The sequence below is a fragment of the Limulus polyphemus genome, unplaced genomic scaffold (genome assembly GCF_000517525.1).
Source record: "Limulus polyphemus unplaced genomic scaffold, Limulus_polyphemus-2.1.2 Scaffold2871, whole genome shotgun sequence".
In the NCBI taxonomy this organism is placed as follows: domain Eukaryota; kingdom Metazoa; phylum Arthropoda; class Merostomata; order Xiphosura; family Limulidae; genus Limulus; species Limulus polyphemus.
In genome coordinates, this window is record NW_013668481.1 from 59,645 (window position 1) to 85,574 (window position 25,930).

At 34.4% G+C, this 25,930-nt stretch overlaps 1 protein-coding gene across 1 annotated transcript in view; it reads right to left on the bottom strand.

Annotated features, from left to right (window-relative positions):
• Positions 1 to 25,930, bottom strand: part of LOC106468096 (fat-like cadherin-related tumor suppressor homolog) — a gene marked incomplete at its 5' end in the record, with an annotated part of 99,039 nt that overhangs the window by 11,994 nt on the left and 61,115 nt on the right. The window contains 10 exons of the mRNA XM_022396398.1: positions 396 to 569; positions 2,944 to 3,109; positions 4,736 to 5,611; positions 6,352 to 6,495; positions 8,404 to 8,541; positions 9,590 to 9,804; positions 16,414 to 16,800; positions 19,585 to 19,824; positions 21,237 to 21,390; positions 22,353 to 23,413. Of these exons, the coding sequence (XP_022252106.1) occupies positions 396 to 569; positions 2,944 to 3,109; positions 4,736 to 5,611; positions 6,352 to 6,495; positions 8,404 to 8,541; positions 9,590 to 9,804; positions 16,414 to 16,800; positions 19,585 to 19,824; positions 21,237 to 21,390; positions 22,353 to 23,413 (3,555 nt within the window). The remainder of the gene's footprint in view (positions 1 to 395; positions 570 to 2,943; positions 3,110 to 4,735; positions 5,612 to 6,351; positions 6,496 to 8,403; positions 8,542 to 9,589; positions 9,805 to 16,413; positions 16,801 to 19,584; positions 19,825 to 21,236; positions 21,391 to 22,352; positions 23,414 to 25,930) is intronic.

The following is a 25,930-nucleotide window of genomic DNA, read 5'->3' on the forward strand; positions in this document are numbered from 1 at the left end:
TGAGAAAATATATTATTACAGATAATTTATCAGAGTTGCTTTGGTATGGGGGAAGTCAATAGCTGCTGTACTGATACAAGTTTGGAAAGAAGCGGAAAGGCTTAACGATTTTTAGAAAATTTATTGCAAAAGAGAAAAATTAAGCTCTTAGACTATAGAACAAAGAGAAAAAAGATACGAGTGCCAATCATGTTACCGATATAACAAAAAGGGGTGGTCTAATCTACAGGAGACGTGCAAAAATTTGGGTACAAAAGTTTTGCATTAAGATGTTTAGCATACAACGAATAGTTTAATAACAAACATTTACTTGACTAACATGCTGCCATGCACAATCTATTGTATGTAGAGGTATAAGTTTGTGTTGTGTTTACAGTCCTGAAGAGTAATTGTACCTTTGTAACAAAACGGTCCTTTGCAAATGCTTGCTTCATCTTCGCACAAGATTCCTGCTTTTCCTCTGGGGCATTCACAAATATAACCGAGTGTTGACGTGGTAGGAATACAGACTTTCTGGGAGGAGCAGGGACGGCGGGCGCATTCGTTGATTACCCTTTCACACCGTGAGCCTGCGAGAAATAAAACAGATGTAACTTAAAACTAGGCTTATCGCATGGCTACTCATTCAACTGACTGTATGAAATACATAATCAAATAACCAGATTAAAGAGCATCGCCAATTACGGGCGTACAACAATAAATGACATAAAGCAACAATAAAACTAAACAGCAGTTTCAATACGAAATAGTCATGTTGAAAAAATGTGATTAATATACAATATGAATTTTTTAACTTAAAAATATGTTGTATACGCTTGAGATTGACTTTTAAAAAAATTAATTTCTTCCTTTAGCTACTAACAATTTTAAAACAGAAATATTAACGTATTTTGACACTCAACCAAATCATTCCTTTTTAAGTGGAGCCCGGCTCGACTCGCAATCTGTGGTTCGTGGATTCCAATCCCTCTCATCGAAAATGCTTGCCCTTTCAGCCATGGAGGCGTTATAGCGTGACGATCAATCCTATTATTTGTTGATAAATGAGTAACCTAAGAGTTAGCGGTGGGTGGTGTTAACTATCACTGCTAAATTATGGACTGCTAACGCAAATAGCTCCCAAGTAGTTTAAGGCGAAAGTCAACCACACCACACTAAACTCTTTAATCGCACCATCTGTCGAAATATGCAAAAAACTAAATTTTAACAACTAGAAAGTGATCGTTAAAAGGCTTTATATAAATGGTGCTGGTCTGAGAGATATTTTAAATGAACTCTTCCAGGGAGAAGCGTTACTTATCAGAATGAACTAAAAAGGTAATTCTGATTCTGACTTGGTCGTTTGAATTAGTAATTCAATATAAAGAAATGTTTCATAGATTATTGAAAACATAAAATTACCAATTGATATATTTGTACAAAGAGACATTAAGCCGTTTTATGTCAAATCATCTTTAAAGCAACAGCATTAATGTCTTAAAGTAAAGAATACGCCGAATTATATTTTCTTAAAATCCGAAGCTCAGCCTTAACTGTTGTGGTAATAAATGCCAGAGCACATAAAAATGAAACAAATATTATTTACGAACTTTAGATGTTGCTAAACAGCCACAAATAATGACCTCAAACTAAACAATTAAAGGAAGTACCTGTTATGTAAAACATAAAACCTGTTTATTGTCGGATATACACCTTGTTTTTGAAGTTAAGCACAAAGCTACACAATGGGCTATCTGTACTCTGCCCACCACGGGTATCGAAACCCGGTTTCTAGCGTTGTAAGTCCGCTGGGCCAGTGGGTGGGGGCGGATATACAGTGTGTATTGTTATGGTTACAACGTTTCACCAGGTTAACTCTGCATATCCGACAATGAACAAGTTCAAATTATCTTGAATATTATATCTATGAATATAAATAAATACGGACATGACCAGATACATTTTTTTTTGTATATATAAAAACACGAATAAAAACATATTGTAAGTATCCAGTAGAAAATATTGAAAGGCAACATATAAATTTATATTTAGGATTGAACTTATTATTATGCAGATAGAACAAAGCATTTTTCATAAGTTACCAAAAGATAGCGCTAGGAGCATGCAGACAGATCTATTTCTTGGAATTTTTTTTTATTCAATACGTTTTATTAGCAGATTAAAAGCGAGAAACCTAATTAACGTTTAAAAATTCTTCTTTAGCAGGATAAGAAATTGTACAACTTAATGTTTATACATGAACTTATACGGCAGACAGCAGGTGTTACGTACAAGTTTAGCATCAAATACCAAGATCACCCCCCCCCCCCAGTGGCACAGCGATATGTCTGTGGACTTACAACGCTAGAAACCGGGTTTCTATACCCGTGGTGGGAAGAGCACAGATAGCCCATTGTGTAGCCTTGTTGTTAACATCAAACATCCAAACAAACCAAGACCATCGTGCTGAACGTTTTCCGAGAGTTTCAGCTTTACTCAATACACGAAATAAGCAGCACTGGATTAGCCAATTTCAAACACTGATAACGTGCAATGCAAAATACACTTATTGGCTAAATAAGGCACACCCGTTAACAATACATTTTGGAGTTGCATATGTAAGCAGCTTCCGTATGAAATTATGCAAAGCCAGTTACCTGAATTGTACTTGAGAACCACTGAGTGATTTTTCTATATCGTCCCGTGTTTGTTTGGAATAAATGTTGCATCAATAAGCTGTAGTCTTAAATATTACTGTAGGTAAGAGTATGTTACATAAACACGAATCTGGATAATATTTTCTTATGTATCATTCCGCAACGTCTCACAGTGACAGAAAAATAATCAATGAAAATGATACGACACAAAGTTTCATGCGACGTATACAAGTCTTCATTTCTATCAGTGAATTCTTCTTCTTCTTCTTCTATAGGAGAAAGACTTAAACATTTATATTTAACTTACCTCCGTAGCCTGACTCGCAATGACAGTTAAACACTCGATGAAACCGATGTGACACAAAGCTCCGGGTATCCACACTGATGACTTGAATGTCACTGTCATCCATCTGTATTTTATCAACACAATCTCCTTTCTCACATGTCCCTGGGGAGCATCGGTCAGCCAAGATCTATAAGTATAGTCACAAATCTCATTAAATCTATCTATCTATCTTCGATAAATATACCAGTTGTTCTTTGCGACTATCTTTGTGTCGATTTCTACCTTCTTACTATTTATTTTCCTTTTATTTATTTACCTACTTCTATCTGTCTGTCTTCTTATCTATGAATCTATCTTTATGTCTGCCTATCTGTCTATCTTACTAAAAAAACTAGATTAATCTTACTATTAAAATATTTGTTGCTTTCTAAATGTGCATAAATAAGAATAACTTTTGAAAGAAAAACAAAAACATTATAAGATAAATTATTATAACGACTGAGACATTAGTTTCTACAACAGCTTCGTTAATTTATCATATCAATCCAATAAAGAGCCGTATCGAATGAAAGGCTAAACACAGATTGTGAGCATGTACAGTGCAGTTGCTACTAGAGAGTAGTTAATCTCGCTAACACCTGCTGACACAAATATGAAAATACAACGAAAAAAAATCACCGAACGATTTTTGGTAAAAAAAAAAAGTCAACAGAATGTGTAACTCCCAAAATCTTTAATTAACATAGTGGCTGTTACTACTATATTATACTTTCTTTTCCTTTACTTACTTTACGTGTTGTATACACAGAGAAGTCGCTATATTGATTTTTAAAACCCGTTACACTAGAGGGTTCTGAGACAAGTTTCGATCTTGAAACTGAAATCAACTATTCACTCGCACTAATAAAAGAAGAGTTAAAAACTACAATGGAATTTATTGCTGTCTCATCGATAGGAATTGTAAATTCGCAAACGTATGCCAATTTTTTCATTTATAGGAATTGTTTCTGTAGATTACGATGTGATTAAGAATTTACTTATTGAACTGCTACTGGACTGTAATTCCACAGGTTGCCTTGTATACTACTCTAGTTTAAACGACTGTAATCTTCTAAAATTACATAAAATTAAATAAAAACATTCTTCACTACCGAACAGTGATCCTATTTTGATAACAAATCCAGTAGACACATGATACGTGTGAAGCAAAAGGTTTTAAATATAGGTATGTGTGTTTTTAAACAGAAATTTGTTGTTGTTGTTTTTTCTTAGTGTAAAGCTACTCAATGGACTATCTGCTCTCTGTCTATTTTGGGGAATCGAATCTCAAATTTTAGCGTATTAAGTACCGCTGACCCAGTGGGGGAGGGCAAGAAATTTGGTGAAAAAAAAAAGATTTAAAGTTGTTGGGCATCTATGATGAAAATTTTACATAATATAAGTAATTGTTTTTTGTTTTTTTAATCCCGAGGCTGCTTATAACTGTTGGGGCACCTCAGAAGCTGATGCATAATCAGTGATTCTCGGGCAGATTTTAAGTGGTAGCGCCCATCTCACATCCAGGTAATCGTCCCTAATTTGGCAGTGAAAAACAGAGAGAATTCAGCTAGTCAATACCAACTCTTGGGCTGTTCTCTTACGAACGAATATTAGAATTGACCGTCACATTATAACGCCCCCACGACTGAAAGAGCGAGCATGTTCGAAGAAGGGGATTTGAACCTACGACCCGCAGATTGCAAGTTGAGCGCCCCTAATCACTAGGCCATGCTAGACTCAGTATAAGTAAACTGCTAGTATCAAAATAACACACCTCCTGTATTTCTAATCCCACATCAGTCTGGAGTGATTTCACCCTTTCTTTTAGCTCGCCTCGGATTAAATCAGAAGGGTAAAAACTCGATGGTCTTTTTCTAACACAGAACAGCACGTCGAGGTCAGCGTGTGACTCTTTATTAGTCCGGGTAAAGTTTGTCTTTACCTTTTGTATGCTGATAATTTGAATGTTTTTTAACGGAACATGAAGAATTATTCGAATAAACTCAAGAAAGACCTCTAGGTAAAGCTGAATAAAGCGTTCAGGACTGATGTCTGCTATGCGAACAACTACACTATGCTTAACGGCTTCTTCTATTAATACGTTGTTCTGGATGGTAACAGTTTTAATGGAAGTAAATTTGTCATCAGTCACACTTATGTTGATACTGTATTCACCGGGATCCAAACTCGGTACTGCTGATATAGTTCCGTTCTCGTGATTGATTTGAAATAGTTCTTTGTGAGGAGAGACAATGTCGAAGGTCAAAGTGTCATAAGGATCTTGATCGGTCGCTCGAACACGGCCCAGAACACCTCCCGGAAACCGAACCCCGAAGGAAGTCACTGTGATCTGGAGTGGAATTATGGTTGGAGCAAAACGGCTTTCTTCAACAATGAGGACGGTCACCCAAGCTTGGCTGCTGAGAGGGGGGAGACCTGCATCAGTAACCTGGACGCACAATGTGTAACTGTTCCGGTAATGATAACTCAGTTTCTTGGCAGTTCTCAAGACGCTTTCTTGAGGTAATATGTGGAAAGAAGTATTCTCGTTACCAGAAATAATGCTAAAAACAAATGGTCCAGTGTTTGGTGCAATATCTTCATCAGTGACGGCAAAACTAACAACAGGAAATCCCGGCTGTTTGTCTTCCTGAGATGTATAAACAGAAAATACAAAACAGATATAACAGATACAAAAAAAAATGCTTTCTTGTCATAAATGCTAAACTCTAAGCCTTGATAGTCGATGTCTGGGTATAATATTCTTAAAAAATAGTTAATCTATTTCTAAAAAACTCGTATATATTTTTAGTAATAAATAAACTGATGACTTGTGGACTTCACATCCGTTTTAATTATATCTTCTTGAGAGAGATACAGTTCAAGTGGAGGCACTCTTATTGAACAACATGAAAGTTTCGAACTTAATGTGTGTATAGCCACTACTCATCATGAAGAGAACATTTAAATATGATACACCTGACATTAATCTATAGTTGACGTAAATAAAAATAAATACACATTAATACATCAGTTTGATATAAAACAGAAATTGGCTAATTTTCATGAGAAAGACAAGCTAGCACAGATAGGGGTACACTTCTGTAATAACATAAATTGTTTATGAATATACAGTATTTTTAGAACCCCTTGTAAGTTTTTTGAAAGTCAAGCGAGACAAATACAACCATGAAATTACGTTAACATACTCTACTTTTAAAAGAAATGCAGACAACTAAATATTCACTGTATATAAATAGAAAACTAAGACAGAGCAGATTAAATAAAACGACGACTTGGAAATCTAACAGTTTATATATTTTGGTTAAAATAAAACGCTTTACATGGAGATATGTATAGAAATTTCAGAATATTTTTTTCATACTTTACCTGCAGAGTAGCTGTATAGTTAGGTTTAGAAAAAACTGGTGGGTTATCGTTTACGTCAGCTACTTCGACGTCTACAATGACTTTGTTAAAAAGGTATGGCGTCCCACTGTCTCGACATTCGACTTCTAGCACGTACTTGGAAACCTTATAATAAAAGAGAAAATACGTTCAATTCAACTAAACAGCCAATCAGAATCTTTAGTAATGTTTCTAGAGCGAGTTCAGAAAATAAATATCGCTCCATGAAAACATTATTACAAAATAAATCTAAAAAAAATCAGGATTTTTCTTTGCGAAATATATAAAGCTTCATTATAAACCACGAGAACAGGAATTTCACGAAAAGTCTAATAGATCACACGGGCAAAAACTATCTTAAAAACAGGCTTGTTCTTGAAACAACACTCAAGACCTTCTATCTCAATGGCTAAGGCAGCTAAAATATTGATAATAGCAAAAACGTTGACTTCCCGATTGTTAGAAAAAATTCTATATTCATCCATTTGTTCTTCATATTATTATTACTGTTTCACAAGTGTACAGAAAAAAACAGCTTTGAATATTTTATTCAAACCTGGGCAAACCTATTAAAATTTCCTGTGTAGGTCATAGGATTATTTTTATGTTGATTCTTGAAGGAGAAGGAGAGATTTTATCAGTTTTTTCATCGATTTTGTCCCAGTTTTTCTTCAAACACCAATGCCAGCAGCAAAAACAGCTAAGTATACTGCGTCAAAATCTATGCACAGCTACTAAACAAACTCCTGCGAAGGTTGTAGGGATATTTTTAAGTTGATTCTTGAAAGTCCAGATTTCCACCCTTTAAAATTTTCTAAGTTCTTCTTCGCTAACAACATAAGCTCTTTGAAGCCATTCAAGCATCGCAGAAATGTAGAAACCATTTAAACACCGTTCTACTAGTCGGAAATGCTTCTTTTTATTAGAGTAAACAATGTGTATATTTATAAGTATCTCCAGCCTTATTATTATTGATTATACATTTACAAGCTACTACAGAAAAAACGGCAAAGAATATTTTACTGAAACCTGGAAAATAGTAATGAAAAAAACTATTGAGTATATCATAGAGTAGTTTCAAAAATAATTCAAGTGCCATCGTTTTTTGCCCTGAAGAAATTCCCTACGTCCTTCACTTTTCGTCATTGCAAAAATCCGGTGTTTTACTAACGCGCATTAATTGGAAAGTATCACGTTGAGGATTCATCATTTCTGGAGTTCGCTGTTCTTCAATGTTTCTCGAGTTCGCTATTGTACTTTGTCTCTACGTGGTTTTCGGCGACTATTTCAGTGAGTTTTCTAACAGTAGACGATTACCATAGTAGATTTCTCTACTCTTCTGAGTGGTGATTTATTTTACTGATTTTCGTACTTCGCTTGTTAAACGCATGTTTATTCGAAACCTCAGGCACAAAACCACCTAGCTCAGTAAATAATGGTTGGGTGAAAAAAAAGCCAATGCAGCAGTAAAATGTTGAAAAATATGTAACACTCACCTGAATGTATATGCACTAGTTTAAAATTTATTATCCACTAAAATTGATAAGTACTGTAGACATGGAGTCAAAATTTGTAGCTTGAAAACATAATGTAGACACTATTTCCAGCCCAGTTTGGTTACGTTTTTAGAGTCCCTAGTTGTAGGCTTAAAAAATATCTTTGCATTTTGATTGAACTTGTTTCTGTACTTTTTGACCATTCCTCTTTTTAAATTAACAATTTTTAATTATCTTGTCATAGTTTTCCTTCTTGCACAATAATACGATAACGTGAATGTTTTTGTAGATAAAATCTTGTTTTATTATAGGCCCAAGGTTTCGCCATAAATATATAAACAATATATCCATACTGATGATAAGGCTTCCATTATAACTCGAAAAAAAAATGAAAATCCAAGAAAAATCCAAACTGAATGCTATAAAACATCTTAGAAGTTTCGTCTTTGTTTCTTATTGGAGCTGTAGAATAGAACTTACCCTTTTGAAAAGGTGTAACTAATTTATATAGATTAATAAATGTAGCATTAGGGTTTACCTTTTCTCGATCGAGTGAAGAAGCTAGCTTAATGTAACCCCTTTTCTTGTCAATGAAGAAGTGTCCAAATCGATCTCCTTTTGTAATAAAATAAGACAGAACTGCGTTCGGAGTGCTGTCCACATCACTTGCTTTCACCTATAGCAACATAAAACGACTACATTACTTCGAATAAATAAATCACATTTCGACTGACTCAGCGCTATTGAAATATTCATTATTTCTATCACACTGTGAAATAGAAACTACGTTCACTCTACTGAAAAACCAATTACATGTGCATGAAATAAAACTATGCAAATACATTCTTAGCGTTAGACACAGAAAGACAAACGTGATTGCTCAACCTATCTACTCCACAGTTGATACAAAACGTAGATATTTAAGCCTGAAAAAATATGAGCCCAAATGATTTGGAATTTAAATAAAGGTTACATCCTTAGGCAAACTCTTATAAAGCGCAACGTTATACAAAATATACGTTTAATACTGACAGACTGAAACATTATAGTTTACAATATTTAAAAAGTTTTAAATATCACACTAAAACAGCTGGTTTCAATGTTAAAAATTATGAACATATTAATATTGAAACTGAAACATATTTAATGAAACTACTATATAAAAATCAAAAATCAAAATTATAAGTGTCATATACCTACTTGTATTGTTAGACCAAAGAACTCTATTGTTCTAGTTCGACTACAGCAGTCGTCATAGTGGGATATTTCTTACAAAATATTAATTTGCCTAAGTGGCATTAATACATTACTTGGTGTATTTTACCTTAACAAAATAATATTCCATTGACGTTTTATTTTTCTGTAAGTGATAATCGTACCAGCATAATATTCCATTGACGTGTTCTTTGCAGAGAGCGATAACCTTGCTGGAATAATATTTCATTCACGTGTTCCTAGTTGGAGATAATTTTACCAGAATAATATCTCACTGATGTGCTCCTTACAGTGGGTAACTTTACCAGAAGAATAGTTCTTCGCAGAGAAGGATAGCCTTACCAAAAGAACATCCCATTGACAAGCTCTTCGCAGAGGATGACAACCTTACTAGAATAATATCTGATTGACGAGGTCTTCGAAAAGAGGGCGACAACCCTACCAGAATAATATCTTATTGATATGTTTCTCGCAGGTTGGAGGGGTGGGCTTACCTGAGGTAAATTTACCTGAATTATGGTGTGTCCCACTAAAGCGTCTTCGCGAACGATGGCTTGATAAGAAGCCTGATTAAAGATAGGAGTATTATCATTTGCATCCACGACTGAAACGTTAACAGTAGCTTGAGCTGTGAGAGGTGGTGTTCCTCCATCTTTGGCTTCTACAATTAAGACGAAGTTTCGGATGTCTTCATAGTCTAGATGTTTAATCACATAGATAGAACCTGAAAGAGATGTTAAAAAAAAAGAACTGAACAAAGAAGCACTACTATCAAAATAATAATGTTGATCTTTCCTTGATAAGAAAATATATGCCCATTGTTTTCTTCATTTTATTACCTCCGCCACTAAACCGCTAAAGGTTATGTTTTCATCCCTGTGGTGTATGTGTTTGTTTTTGTGTGTGTGTGTGTTTTCAGCAAGATTTCTCAAAAACGGCTGAATGAATTTGGACGAAAGTTGGCATACTTTTGGACTATAACCCAACTTAGAGGTGATTAGTTTTTGGAGGATCAAGGTCAAAGTTCAAGGTCACAAAAATATCTCTCTGTTAACGTGGAGACAAAATTTCACATTATTTTTGCCCTATAACTCCGTCAAAAATTATCTGATTTTGATGAAACTTGGTGGACATATGTAGAACATTATTCCTCATTGTTCTGCCAAAAATGGTCCGTGTGCGTTGATAATGACTGCTATACGGACACATTTCCGTATTATTTTGAGAGTCGAACATGATCAACGCTGCGTGGCGGAGGTATGCGTTCTACTGCGCATGCGTACTAAACGGCCGACTCGGAGGCCTCTTGAATGCAAGAGTAGAGTTGTCCTAATAATGGTTGTAGACGGCTTGAATGGGTAATGAAGAAAAATTTTAATATAAGTTCAACATAACAGCAAATGTACCTAACGTTTCGACTAAGGTTTTGTTATTATCAAGTCGAAACGTTGTACATTTGCTGTTATGTTAAACTTATATTACATTTTTTTCTTAATTACCCATTCAAGCCGTCTCCAACCATTATTAGTCTCAAAGTGGGTTCCTCGTCATCGAATAAGAGTTATCGTAAATTTTGAACTGTTGACCAGAGAGCTGGTACAAACACTGACAATGAAGGTAACAGAGAATTAGCAACAGCAATTACAAACATATTCACCGATTCCCTTCAAGAATACAGTAAACCAAGTAACAATACGGACATTATAACACTGGTTATCAGTCTCATCACGAAACACCTACAACATCTAATACCACATGTAATACACAGAATTCTAACGAGCATCATACCACAATGAATTCTCTCACTGTATTACATATAAATATCCAAGGCGGCCTTGTTTTCAAGAGTGCATGAGATCGAACACGCTGCCACAAAAACATCGCCAGATATCATATTTATTACCGAAATAATGCTCCTCAATTACTTTTCTTCAAAATGGCAGAATACCAAGTAGAAGGAATAGACAGGCCAAACAAGGAATCCTCAGAACGGGGCATACGTATACAAAAACAATTATCTATAAACACAATACATTAACCGTCAAAAAACAAAGATTATATTATAATAGATGTACTGCTACGCAATAACCAAACAGTCACAGTAGCAGGTATACACTGCTCACCACGAAACAAAACAGACTCTACACTACTAAACAAAATCATCTTCCACAACAACAAATATATTATTATAGGCGAGTTCAATAGCAAAAACACAATTTTCGGTTTCATGACCACAAATGCTAATGGAATACATATACTATCATTTCTGGAAGATTCAGATACCTACCTACTAAACGATACAACATCAACACATACCAGTGACACATATCACTCCAGTGATATACTAGACCTGTGTATGTGTTCACCAACATTAATAAGATTCAGATACCTACCTACTAAACGATACAACAACAACACATACCAGTTACACATATCACTGCAGTGTATGTGTTCACCAATATTAATAAACAGCTTTTTAACATTCAACGTAGGAGAAGATTCAGACAGCGAACATTTACCGATATGGAGTGTATTCGATCTCTCACCACACCAAAACAAACAAAACACACAAAAATTAAACTACAAATAAGCAAATTGGAAGAAATATGAAGAGATATTAACAGAACTTTTACAACATGAACTCATCACAACAGCCACTAGCAGCCTAGATATATACAGGTACTGGTCAGTAATCTCGGAGAGCCTCATAAAAACAACAAACACATGTATACCAAAAATATCAATAAACAATACCCAAACCAAATGACAACTGAACACTGACATAATGAACAAAATAAAGGAACTAAGAAGACTAAGAAGAGAATATATGACAACCGGTGACCCACAAACAAAAACGCAAATATATACACTCAGAAACAAAATTAGAAACGACATTAAGCTACTAACATTACAAAACTGGGACACCTTCTGTACACAAATAAACTTAAAACAGATCCCAAAGACTTTTGGTCCCATATACAAAAAAAACTACAAAGTCAAGGATAAACATCTATCACCACCTACTCTACACTTAAACATAATAATAAACTAATATACACGAATAAACAGAAAGCACACACCTTTAAAGAACAACTCCAAAAACTTTCAAAACATCAGACGAAGCAAACATAAACAACCATTTAATAAATATAATAAAAATTTATATCACAACCAATCATACTATATACACCACACTTCACTAAGGACACTCAACACAATAACACCATATCAGAAGCTGAACACGACTACACAATAAAACAACTTATCAAACCCATCACAGTAGCAGAGGTACAAGAAAACATAAAAGTTTTGAAAAATAAAGCACCAGGACAAAACAGAATTCAAAACATATTACTCAAGAAAGGCCCTCTGAGATTATTAGAACATCTCACATCTTTATACAACTTATCACAAGATACATACTAACCGCTTGGAAACAGGCCAATGTTCTTATGTTCCAGAAGGAAGGAACATCAGCGGATAACCCTGAAAATTACAGGCCCATAAGTCTAAGAAGCAAACTAGGAAATTACTTGAAAAATTCATAAATAGTAGATTCATAAATTACTTTGTAACTAAATCAATATTCCCGGAAATACAAATGGGTTCCGAAAAGCAAGATAAAGAACAGATCATCTCATAAGATTTACGGAAGAAATAATACACGGCTTTAATAAGAAACAATGCACAGTCGCATGATTCCTAAATGTTGAAAAAACATTCGACAAAGTATGACACAATAGATTCAGATACAAACTGTCCAAATTGGGACTCCCGATAGAAATTATTCGCTGGGTCTCTAACTTCCTGGACGATAGGAGCATCAGAGTGAATGTTAAGGGCACCTACTCCGAGTTCTGCACTCCGGAGGCGGGTGTCCCTCAAGGAGGAGTACTTAGCCCTACAGTGTTTATCCTGTATGTCAAAGACCCAAACCATACTTTTTGCTCACAGTTCGTAGATGATGCTGCAATCTGGAAGAGTGCCCCAAACCCAACAAGAGCAAGATACAATATACAGCCACTACAAAACGAAATAGAATTGTACTGCAATAAGTGGAGAATTAAAATAAATACGCACAAAACACAAGTCATATTATTTACAAAATCGTACAAAACAAGCAAATTAATACCACAGTTATATCCAGACGGAACTCTCTTACAGGTAACAACATCAGCAAAATTCTTAGGGATTACATTTGACTCAAAATTAAACTGGATACCACACATTAATAGCATAAAAAAGAGCGAGTTACTTTAGGAGCCTGTCTGGCAACAAACAAGGAGATTTAATAGAAAACATATTAAAAATTTACAGAACATACATAAGACCAGTCGTAGAATATGCCTGTATCACATGGATAAATGTATCAAAAACATACATCAACAAACTACAGCAAATAAAAAACTATATTTTAACGAAAGCATATACAGTCCCACGATCAACAAACTCAGTATTTCTACACAACTGTTCAAACATGCCAACACTATCAGACAGACTCCTGAATAACTCGCTTCAACATAATAAAAAATATAAATATAAAAAGAGCAAATTAGAGAGTTGCATAGTATATGATGAACCAAGCCCTAACTACCTCTCCCCTCTAAACATCATAAATAGGAAACTTATAGGCCTAACAGTGCTAAGCTAACTGAATCCTAAACACAAACGTAGGTCTATTTTAAAAGGTAATCTATTTTATGTAAAAATTATATTACGTGTGTGTGTGTGTATGTGTGTGTATGACTGCTAAGTGGAACTGTATTGTGAACACGGGCTAATAGTGTGATCATACATACGTGAAGCTAGTGAAAATATACGAGTTAATATTACCCCATGAATTGGACATGGCACGAAAATGGTACGTTAATTAAAACTGAGAACAATAGAAACAAATCAACATACTGTGAGTAGTGCAACAATGTAACAGGGGTTATTACCTAGAATTCAGTAAGAGTCCAAACAAAATAACAATTACAGAGTGGGAGGAAGAGTTCTACGCTGAACTTGACCCTCATTGGTCCAAAACATGGATCGAATCCCGATGAATAATAATAATAATAATAATAGCTGGCCAACAGCATTCGCAGCTGCAAGGTATTTTTTCGGTTCTTTCAACTGAATAACGATAGGCTACCACTTTTTAAATTCACCACAGCAGAAAGTGCAGAGAGTGTTCAGAGGAATCACGTCTCAAATCTCGGACTCTTTGACTGTAATCCAACTCGACAGGTAAATTGCTTGGACATGTCCAAGTTTCTTAATAACAACAACGCCTCTCACTTAATATTAAAACATGTAAAAACTTTTTATTTAAACCAGTAGGTCTCTATCGATATATTGACAACAATACTAGTACATGTTCAATACAGGGTCATAGGAAGCGGTATGGCCAGTCATGCCATGGCCTGACCAATTTTTCATGGCATGTCTAGTTACAACTTATGTATTGAAACTTGCTTCTTTTAATTCAATACGTCACGTTGTATGTAAGCAGTACTTTGCAGTTAAAATGGCTCAAGATTCAATCTCATAGTACTAAATTTTCAATGTCTGTGGTGAGATTTGCACACATCATGTGTCCCATTATTTAGCTGTGGCAATGACTTGATCACTCCAAAAATGCTTCCTTCGGGCAATGAATGATAAAACGTTGGCAAATCTGTATGACAGTACAGTCGCAGTGCTTATCGATGCTAAAACTATGAGATTGTTTGATTGTTTGCTTGTCTGTAATTAAATACAGCAAAAACGGCGCAAAATACTGCCATATTTGTAATGAAATGAGAATAAAAATGAGAATAGAAACAGAATAAAACAGGTTTCGTTAAAATCGGGCCACGGGTTACCGAATTAGCTCCGTTTTTCGAGTTACTTTTATGAAAATTTCTAGATGAATTTAGATACACTAAATGGCGTCACATATCGGTTTATGTATCTATCTATTCGTTTTCCACATGAAGAATCACTTTAAAATATCTTCTATACAACAATATATGCACAATGATGAGATGAAAATGTTACAAAGGCGTGTAGAAAAAACAACAATAAAATGGACCTACAATATTATTGACTATTTGAAAATAGTATCTATGGAGACGAGGTAATAAAATAAAAATCAAGTCGAGAACAAAAACAAAATTTTATAAACCAAAACCTCTCACCGAGCATTGGCTATTATATTATTTCCCTGTCAATGTTCCCATCTTCATTAAAAGGCATAAGATGACAAAAACAAGATATTGAAAAATCTATCTATATACTACTAAAACTCTGAGATTGTTTGTTTGTTTGCTTATTTCATCAGTCAAAAAATCATTCACACTACCGTTCGCGCTCTTTACGAAACTTCTTACTTCACTTTTGTGAAAAATGAAATGGTCTTTCCTTTTACTCCCGATCAACACTCAAATATCTTTTCTTGAATTATGAATAACACGAATGGATTGAAATATTTAATCAAATTTTCTCAAAATAAACCTTCGTTTCAGTGCAATATTGAAATTAGCTTGAATTATTCATAACCTCTGAATAGTGGTTGACCCAACGGGTCACGGTGGTCTAGTTTACATTAAAAGTAGCACTCAATGATAAAACATAGGAGTTTAAAGATTAGCATTAGCAAACATATACAAACACAAAATATCTACATCATTACAAGAACATGGTGATTATAAAAAAGCAACAACTTAATCTTAATATCTTAATTTTTAAAGTACTTGTACTAGTGAGGTTCAGTTTCACTAGTGATACATTGAGATTCGGATGTTGTAATCAGGAAAGCCTGAACATTCTAAAACCATATCATACAGCATAAGTAAATCACTTTTCTTGCAAATCATCATTGCTTTTATTGCTCTATTTTTCTCTCTATCTTTCAATAATACAAGATTGATGACTCGAATAAAATGTGTGTGTCAGTGTGGAGGAAACTACGAGAAACAGCGAATACTGTCCAGAACAGATGATGTTTGTCCCATAACTAATTTTTCCTGAACAAAAATTACTATTTCTAATGTACCTATGGGGAATTTAGTTCTCTTAGGACAAGTAATTTTTTATAGTATAATCTCCTTTACAATCACCCTGTACGATTAGGAGCGAATTAGGAAAATGACTCCTGGCAAACATACGTGTTGAGACTAGAGTGGTGATTTGTCTTTGCTACATTATTCCTGGAAGGATCGAAATGTGTAATCCTTCACCGGTGGTGTCAGAAAAACGTGCTTGTACTTTAAAAGGACGAATGATTTTAAATTAATTGAGATGATGGTGAAACTGTAGACATGAGGATTACTTTGCTATTTTCTGAAGAATTTAAAATATTCCTTACCGATTTTATCATTGATTTTAAAATATCCAAGGTCATTTCCAGCAAGTAGTGAATAAGTTATCTCCGCATTGCTACCAACGTCGATGCTAACTGCAAAGACCTGGATCACCTCGGCGCCAATCTCTCCTTTTTCTGACACCAAAGCTTGGTAATGCTTTTGGCTAAACACCGGGGGATTGTCATTTATGTCCTGTACTTGCACATGGACGGCAGAGACCGATGACAGCTGGGGGAAGCCATGATCGGTAGCTTTAACGGTTAAGTTGTAAAATCCTACTCTTTCTCGGTCCAGCTTTTTATTTAGGCGGATAATTCCGGTTTTCTTGTCGATTGAGAACGTTTCCTCAGCTGAGTAAACAAAATTGTAGCTGACCTTCCTGTTTGGTCCTGGGAATCATAAAAAAGGTGAAATAAAATATAAGGGAACTGTTAATCAACTCTTAAGACAACAACAACAAAAAAACAGATAAAATATCTTATTCACCTTCCATGGAGCTGAATAATGAATTTGAAGAAAAAACATTTTTGTACTAGACAAATTTAGACAAACAAATACAATAAAAATAAAGAAGATAAAAAAAACTCGCTTCGCTACTTAGAATTTTGTAATGGTTTTATTTCAGAAACTTTAAAGCAATATTTTAACTCAGTTAGATTCACTTTAAAACGCATTTGTTTCACGAACTCATTCCAAAATATTCCAACATTATAAGTTAACAAAATGCGTGGTAAATACCGAAGTTTACAGCTGAATATATGTAACATGCCTAAACCTTTTATCACATGTAATCGTGTAATATTTTTAAATTTTCAATAAAAGTATTCGTTCTCGGCTAGTTGTCTTACTTAAACCTTACATTTAGACAAGTCAATTGTGACAGAGAGAATTGGCTATATAAGTTTATGACCCTACTCATGTTGTGTCTTAAGTAAATGACATTTTAATTTAATATCGTGGGATTAAGAGCAACAGGTTTGCTATTTATAAATATACATATTTCTATAATTTGCAATATGTGTGCAATTATTTTAATCACAATAGATTTTTTTTAACTCACTTAAATTATATGTTAATTTATGGCAGTTCAGTATGCTAAGAGAAACCACAGTTCATAGCTCTTCTCAACAAGTGTGCGTGTTCAATTAGATCTGTCAAAATACAAGTGATTCATTACTTTAAGCTAATTTCAGAACATCATAACTTTGATAATCCTACCCGGTCATGAATCATACCTCTGGAGCCATCACAGAGTCGTTAGGGGCGCGGTAACTTATGCATTAAGCCGGAAGTTACCGACATTTTATAGCCGGAGGATTAAGCAGCATGCTCGTTACTATGGTTACCACAAGATGGAAGCTAAAGACTTCGCTTTTTTCTCTCTCTCCTTTATGACAGTCTTTAGGTAAAGAATATTTAAATGACAACATAGAAAAAATATAGTTCTATAAAATTTTCAATCCAAAAGCATATGCAAAAAACTTATTTTATTTAAACTAGTAGGTTTTTATCCAAAAGCATATGCAGGTTTAAATAGCAACAAAATATAAATTTTGTTTTGTTTGTAATTAAGCACAAAGCTACACAATGGGCTATCTGTGCTCTGCCCACCACGGATATCGAAACCCGGATTCTAGCGTTGTAAGTCCACAGACATGCCGCTGTGCCACTTAGGGGCCAAAATATAAATAGACTCATAAAAATGAAAAACACAACGATGAACAAAATACAAATACATACCCAAAGGGTTTGTGATATAAAAGAGATAAAACTAGAGGGACACTCAGTAGAGCGCATACCTCCGCCACACAGCGTTGATCAGATTCGGCCCTCAAAATAAACCAAAAAACGAAAATGTGTCCGTGTGGTCGTTGTCATCAACGGAAACGGACCATTTTTGGCAGGGCAATGATGAATGATATTTTACATATGCCTATCAAGTTTGATCAAAAATCCAGTCATTTTCGACTGAGTTATAGAACAAAAATAGTATGAAAAATCGGTCCCCATGTTAACAGATAGGGATTTTTTGGATTTTAGTGACCCAGATGTGACCTTGACCTTCCAAACACTAACCACTTCTAAGTTGACCCCTAGTCAAAATGTATAACAACTTTCGTCCAAATCTATTTAGTCGTTTTCTAGAAATTTTGCTGACAAACACGTGGAGTTAAGTATCCAATAAACATTCTCTGTCACCTTCGGTGGTGGAGGTAAGTATTCAATAAACATTCTCTGTCACCTTCAGTGGCGGAGGTAAGTATTCAATAAACATTCTCTGTCACCTTCAGTGGCGGAGGTAAGTATTCAATAAACATTCTCTGTCACCTTCGGTGGTGGAGGTAAGTATCCAATAAACATTCTCTGTCACCTTCAGCGGCGGAGGTAAGTATTCAATAAACATTCTCTGTCACCTTCGGTGGTGGAGGTAAGTATCCAATAAACATTCTCTGTCACTTTCAGCGGCGGAGGTAAGTATTCAATAAACATTTCGCTTCTTGATTTATATTAATTTAAAGTGCTTACATTTAGACCACCATAATAAAAGCAATAAGCTTTCAACAAACATATCTTCAAAAGATTACTGCGTCCTAATAAGATATTTGACTTAGATATTCCTGCCTTTACTCTTGTCAACAGCTCGATCCTTTATTAAAGTTTTCCTACTTTTATACTTGTAAACAACATTAATTTTCATTAAAAGGTTTCCACACTTTCTTATCAACAACATGGAACGTTCATTAGAAGTGTTGTTACCTTTGTGTCTATTTACACCATGAACATTTATTAGAACTGCTATTACCTTTACCCATTTCAAAAGCATGAAGTTTCATTATACATGTTCCTACCTTTATTCATATCAACAGCATGAACGTTGGTTAGAATAGATTTTACTTTTATTATTATCAATAGAATGAGCTTTCATTAGAAGTGTTTCTACCTTTATCTCAGTCCACAGCATGAACCATCATTAAGTGTGTTGTTATCTGATTTTAATCTTGATAACAGCATGAAATTTCGCTAGGTGTGTTCCTGCCTTTATCCTGTTCACACCATGAACTTTTATGAAAAGTAATCCTACTTGTATCCCTGTTTACAGCAGGAATTTTCATAACAGCTCTTCCTACTTTTATTTCTGCCAACACAACGAACTACATTAAAAGTGTCCCTACCTTTATCCTTGTCAACAGCATGAACCTTCATTAGAAGTGTTCCAACCTTAGCATCTTCTGAAACACTGGCAGAATAAACTTGCATTGTGAAACTGGGGGCATTATCGTTGATGTCAGTCAGTATAATATCAATATTACACGTACTCTCCAAGTGCGAATGTCCATTATCATGGATGTGGGCAATCAGATTATAGTGGGGCGTCTTCTCTCTGTCCAGCGGTAGGACCAGTTTCAGAGCAACTGCAATTAAAACGAAATGGTAAGATGTTTCTTTTAAGAATCACATCAATATATTCACTGATTCATCAGGTAGAAAACGAAGTTTTTATAATGAATATTAAAAACACGGGAATACCAAAAAACATCTTTAACGCGGACGTTTCGGAATTTCCTTAAATTCCATCATCAGCGTTAATATCTAAATAAAAATCTAATTCATAATATTCGAACTATAAAAAATAACATTAGCATTGAGCGAATTTTCGTTTGTTTGTTTGGAATTAAGCACAAAGCTACACAATGGGCTATCTGTGCTCTGCCCACCACGGGTATCGAAACCCGGTTTCTAGCGTTGTAAGTCCGCAGACATACTGCTGTACCATTGGGGGGGGGGGCACGCGAGTTTTCGTATTCAATCGGAAGTTCAGAAAGAACAGATTTAAACGGTAACAATATAATGGAATGTAGGATAAAACATTATATTGTTAATGTTTAAATCTGTTCTTTCTAAACTTCCGATTAAATACGAAAACCCGCTCATTGCTGTTTTTTTTTTGTAGTTCAAATATTATGAACTAATTTTTTTGAGGTATTAACGCTGATGATGGAATTTAAGGAAATTCCGAAACGTCCGTATTAAAGATGTTTGTTTATATTACCTTGTTATTAATATTTAATATATATACGCTACTATTGCGTATACATATTATAAAAATAGTTTTTACTCTAGGTGCGAACTTGTACAAGCCAGATAGATTTGTGATGTCCAGTTAACCTGAACGCCAGCTCTTGATATAAAAGAGTTCATAGTTGAATAAATTATTTAAATTTGTAGGAATATATGATCACTAAAGAAAGGTTTGAAACAAGGACGTGAAAGTTAAAAAAAAAAAGGTCCTTCGTGATACTTAATAAACTGAACCCAAATATTTGTAAAGTTAAAGGTAAAAAAGTTTAAAAATATATGATTTAAATTAATCGTGATGTAGTAATTATGATACTTGTTATATTTTACGATATGGAATTTAAATGTTGAATAAATAATTCTTTTCGTAAATGAATCATCTAAACATTAAAAAGCAAAACACCAGAATAATGCTTAAAAAATATCAAAGGGGTATTGCAAATTGTTGAGAACAAAGATTTATCTTCATGACAGTGTATTTGTAGAAACTTAATACACAAACTCTAAATGTCCAAGATAGATATAATATACAAGTGCATAATGTTTCTAGATTTTTTAGATGTAACTTCCTCCTGAAATGCATAGAAATTCGTATAAGTTTGAAATATTTCGATTAATTTGGTTTATAAGTAAGTACAGACGGGTTAATTTTAAAGATACAGTAATGATCTAAAATCAAACTAAACATAATTTAACACGATATTCACAAACTGAATGTTAATAATTGATAAACGTTAATAATACCAACCTGTCGACGGATCGATTACAAAATTTTCAGCCCCATTCCCAGTCAAGAAATAGAGCGCATGGGCGTTCCTTTTGGTATCAACGTCTCTTGTCTCTAGTTGTAACACAATACTTTGGACTGGCATCTCCTCGGTCAACATTACCGTGTACTTTGACTACAGAATCAGAAGTTAGCATTGAGTAATAATTTTGGTGTTTCACAGAATTTGTCAGAAGTTCTTCCAATCTTTTGTTTGTTTTTTTCGTAAAGAATGTGAAAGTAAAAGCATAAGATCTCTAGCATCACTTTCTACCTTAACTTTTTTCTCTTAACCTCTCCAGTTCGATGAAACAAGATAACAAAGACCTAAAAAACGACTCTTCTTGTCTTTTTAATGAAGAATAGTCCAATAAAGTATAGCTATCAGATGGTACGGTAGTGAAAACTTAATTTCAGACAACTTCATTTCGTGAGTTTTACGTTCCATTTAAAAACAACTAATTTTAGTTAATATATCCTTTTTAACGCTCTTTGAAAAGTTAGTGGGTTATATCTAAAAACGGGGAGTTTTTAACCATAAATTATGGCAATTCTGTACATACTAATTCCAGGTGTGAGAAACCACAGGGTCAAAAACAATTTTGTTGATAAATTAACATGTTCTGTTTTCGTTACACATTGAGTTATAAACTTTGATCTGGCTGATAAGTATGCTCTGCTACTAAGTGTGTAATTTCAAGACAAAGTTAAATTATATCGTATCAGCGTAATTTAAATCTTTCTCCAATGTATTATGCAAAAAAAATACAATATCTGAAGGAAATTTTACTTAAAGTATCATTCACTTATTAAGTTTCAAAATCTTAATCTTTGACTTACGTTTTTGGATGCTATTTTTACTCTCGTTTTAATTATTATATGGCTGAATCTGCAACTTAATTAACTTTGTAGTTATCAAAAGTACACAGCGTAGAAGTAGCAAATATATGAACTATATATATATATATATATTTATTTAAATACAGTATTTTCAAAATTTGTAACATATCTGTATATTACTTTTACATAAACGCGTGATATATGTTTGTGATAAAACCTTAATCTTTGTCTAACTTGACACAGATGTACAGAACTTACTTTAAGAAACACGGTTGGATTGTCGTTGGCATCGAGCACGTCAAGAGAGACAAGAGTTGAGGAGATAAACTTCCCATCCGTTACAGTAATCTCCAGATCGTAGTGTGGAATCTGTTCTCGATCAAGAGCAGTGTTGACGTATAACTCTCCAGTTTTCTGAACTCGGAAAGAGTCTCGGAGATTTCCTTTAGTGATATAAAATTCCAAACTGTTATTCATTTCCTCACTGTCTCGGTCGTTAACCTCCAACACAATTATGTCATTTCCGGCAAGAGCGTCTTCATAGATAGCAGCCTCGTAAAAGGACCTCTTGAAAGTTGGTGGGTTATCATTGTAATCTTGTACCTCTATAGTTACCAAGGCAACAGAGGACAAAGGAGGAGAACCGTTGTCACTTGCTATTACAGTAAAGTTATACGTCGAACGAGTTTCGTAATCTAAAGGAACCATTGTTGTCAGCCATCCAGTGTTCTCGTCTAAGCTAAAAATGCCTGTGATATCGTCATCAACTAAGCCAAATGAATACGTGATGTCAGCATTTTGACCTGCATCATTATCATGAGCTACTAGCCTGAGTACCAAACAGCCTATGTCTACATTTTCCGCAACTTTGTTTATATATGAGTGGGATTCAAACTCTGGAGTATTATCATTCTCGTCCATGACCACTATTTCAATGTTAACGTACGATGCCAATTGGCGATTGCCCTGCACGTGGGCTTTGACTGTTAAATAATAAGTAGTTACTTTTTCCCGGTCAAGTTTAGATATCAGTAAGATCTGGCCTTGCCTGTCAACAGCAAATTTGGACTGATATAGTTGAGCTGTAGATTCTGCTTTTACTGGAGACAATGAATATACAACTGGCCAGGTGGCGTTAGCGTTGAGTACAGAAATAATAGTGCCTATTTTGGCTGACTCTGACACAAAATATCGATAATGATGATTTTGAAAATAAGGTATTACTGCTTGCGGTCCACTTATCTGAATACTTATCGGAACTTCTTGGGAAGATGACCGTTCGTCTTCTGCCTTCATGAAAAACTGATACACACTGTTTTCTAAACACAATAGACACAAACTAATATTCTATTATTCATGCTGATAGCCTTACTTCATTACACTTGAATATCGACTGTCCTTTTTTAGTGGTTATATATTACGATCTTTTTAACAACTACAACAATATATACTAGAACACATCTTATTTAAAACTTCACTTAGAAATTAACCTTCATATTCTAATATTATTGAATGAAGTTGAGTGCATGTTGAATATATCATAGGCAATACATATTCATCAAAGCTTAAAAAGTAACAAATTAATGAGACGAAAGAGACATTATAATAATAATAGTGTTGCACAATGTCTGTTTTTACGTTGAGGGGAGATGTCAACTCTACTGGAAAGCCACCATTATGCACGAATTTGTGTTATTAACAATAATAAAGAAATGTGGTGGATGTCCCTTTGTGATCTGTTTGTTTTCGATTTTCGCGCAAAGCTACACAAGGGCTATCTGCAGTAGTTGCCCCTAATCTGGAATTGATAGACTAGAGAGAAGGGCAGCTAGTCAACAGCACCAAGCATCAACTCTTGGGCTACTCTTATCTGACCGAACAGTAGGATTTGATTCAGATTTATTGCGGTCCACTACCCCAAAGTATAGAATTGTACACGAACCATGGACATTCGGATTTACAGCCTAGCATTCTACTAACTGGGCCACACCATGTACATCTCATTATGAGCTAAATCTACGAAAACAATAATAGAATCACATATATAATATGCGATTTTTTTTTCTAAAACTTTGATACGCAGATTTCTCGCCGATTTACTCCGGTTAGACCCTTACAGATAAGAAGATATAATTTATTATGCTAAATTTTATTAAACTAGTTCTAATAATAAGCGATTTTAGTTCTATTTTCATTTTTAGGTAAAGTTCTAAAAATTTTATTGGTATTTATGCGTATCACACTAAGATTGTCAAAAGGCGATAAATAAGCATTTCAGCCTCCCAGTGGCACAGCGGTACGTCTACGGATTTACAAGCCTAGAAACCGGGTTTCGATACTCGTGGTGGGCAGAGCACTGATGGCCCTTTGTGTAGCTTTGTGTTTAACTACAAACAAGCAAGCATTTCAGTATATTACACGAACATTCTTGTGGATACATTTTATAAAATAAGTAAGAACTTCAACGTTTCAAAATGCACAATAATTTACTGTATACAGTTAAAAGTAAAATATACCATTAAAAACTCTATATAATTAAAAATATACTTTGAAGATTGTGGAATTTCACCACCGAAACCTGTAGAGTTTTAATTCTTTGAAGTTTTTAATTATATATTTTACTTTTAACTTTATACAATAAATTATTGTGCATTTTTAAACGCTGAAGTTCTTACTTTATCAAATAAGCACTTCAGTATAGAAAAACGTCTTTATAATACCTCTGGAAACAATGCTAACGTTTCGATGATGGCTGTCGGACTAGAAATAAATTCTAGATTTTCATCGGTTATTATGCCATTTTTATATTGAAATTGTATATTTATAAAAAAGTTAATACGAGAAATCTTTTGTCATTCTTCAATTCATTGATACTTGCTATTAGAGATAACGATATTACAGCGATACTACTGGCTGAAACCAGGCTAATTTCAATCTAAATTATCATTAAAACAGTTTTTCCTTGTTTTAAGAAATGGATTTTAGGGTCCATTCCGCTGATGGTGATGGTAGAATGAGGGTTTGTAATGTCCCATAGATTCAACAGTTAAATTGTACTTTCTCTGCAAAGCTTCTCGAAATACACGTCTATAGTTATGTTTCAAACATATTGCAGAACAAATACACCGGATAAACGTTGTGACAGTTGGAAGTGAAATTTTTAACCTTAACAGAACCTTATGCTAAAGGGCCTGATCAGACATTTGTAAAGCTCAGGTATAGCCGTCCCTAATTTCGAACTATTGACCAGCGGCATCTGTTCCAAAAGTACTTTTTGTTGGCTCCTTGAGCAAAATAACGGAGTTAAATGTCATTTTTATAACTCGCCTACAGCTAAAAGAGTGAAGCGTTTTCAGCGGCATCATTGTCTCGAACCTTGAACCCTTCAATACGCAGCCCAGCACGCTAACCACTTTATTATGTCTGACTCTTGTGACAACTAAATCTGGTTCATGTATCTGTTTGCTTAATACAAATATACATAGACTATCTGTGGTTTGTCTATCACGGCAAATCGAACATCTGAGTTTAGTGTTGTAAATCTATCGCTGATGCACTAAGGGATAGGTTCATGTAAACTTAAATAAGCTAGCATTAAGCCTCAAGTGGCTCATCGGTATGCTTTGGAGTTTATAATTCTAAACATTGGGGTTCGATTTCCGCGGTGGGCATAATAAAGACAAATCATTGTGAAGCTCCGTTATTAATACCAAACAAACCATAACTGCTTCACCCAAAAAATGTAAGATACATATGTAACGAATTTGTTATTATATATTTATTTTAATATTAACGTTTGTCTAGATTAAGTTTATATTTTAAAACATGCGTAGCTT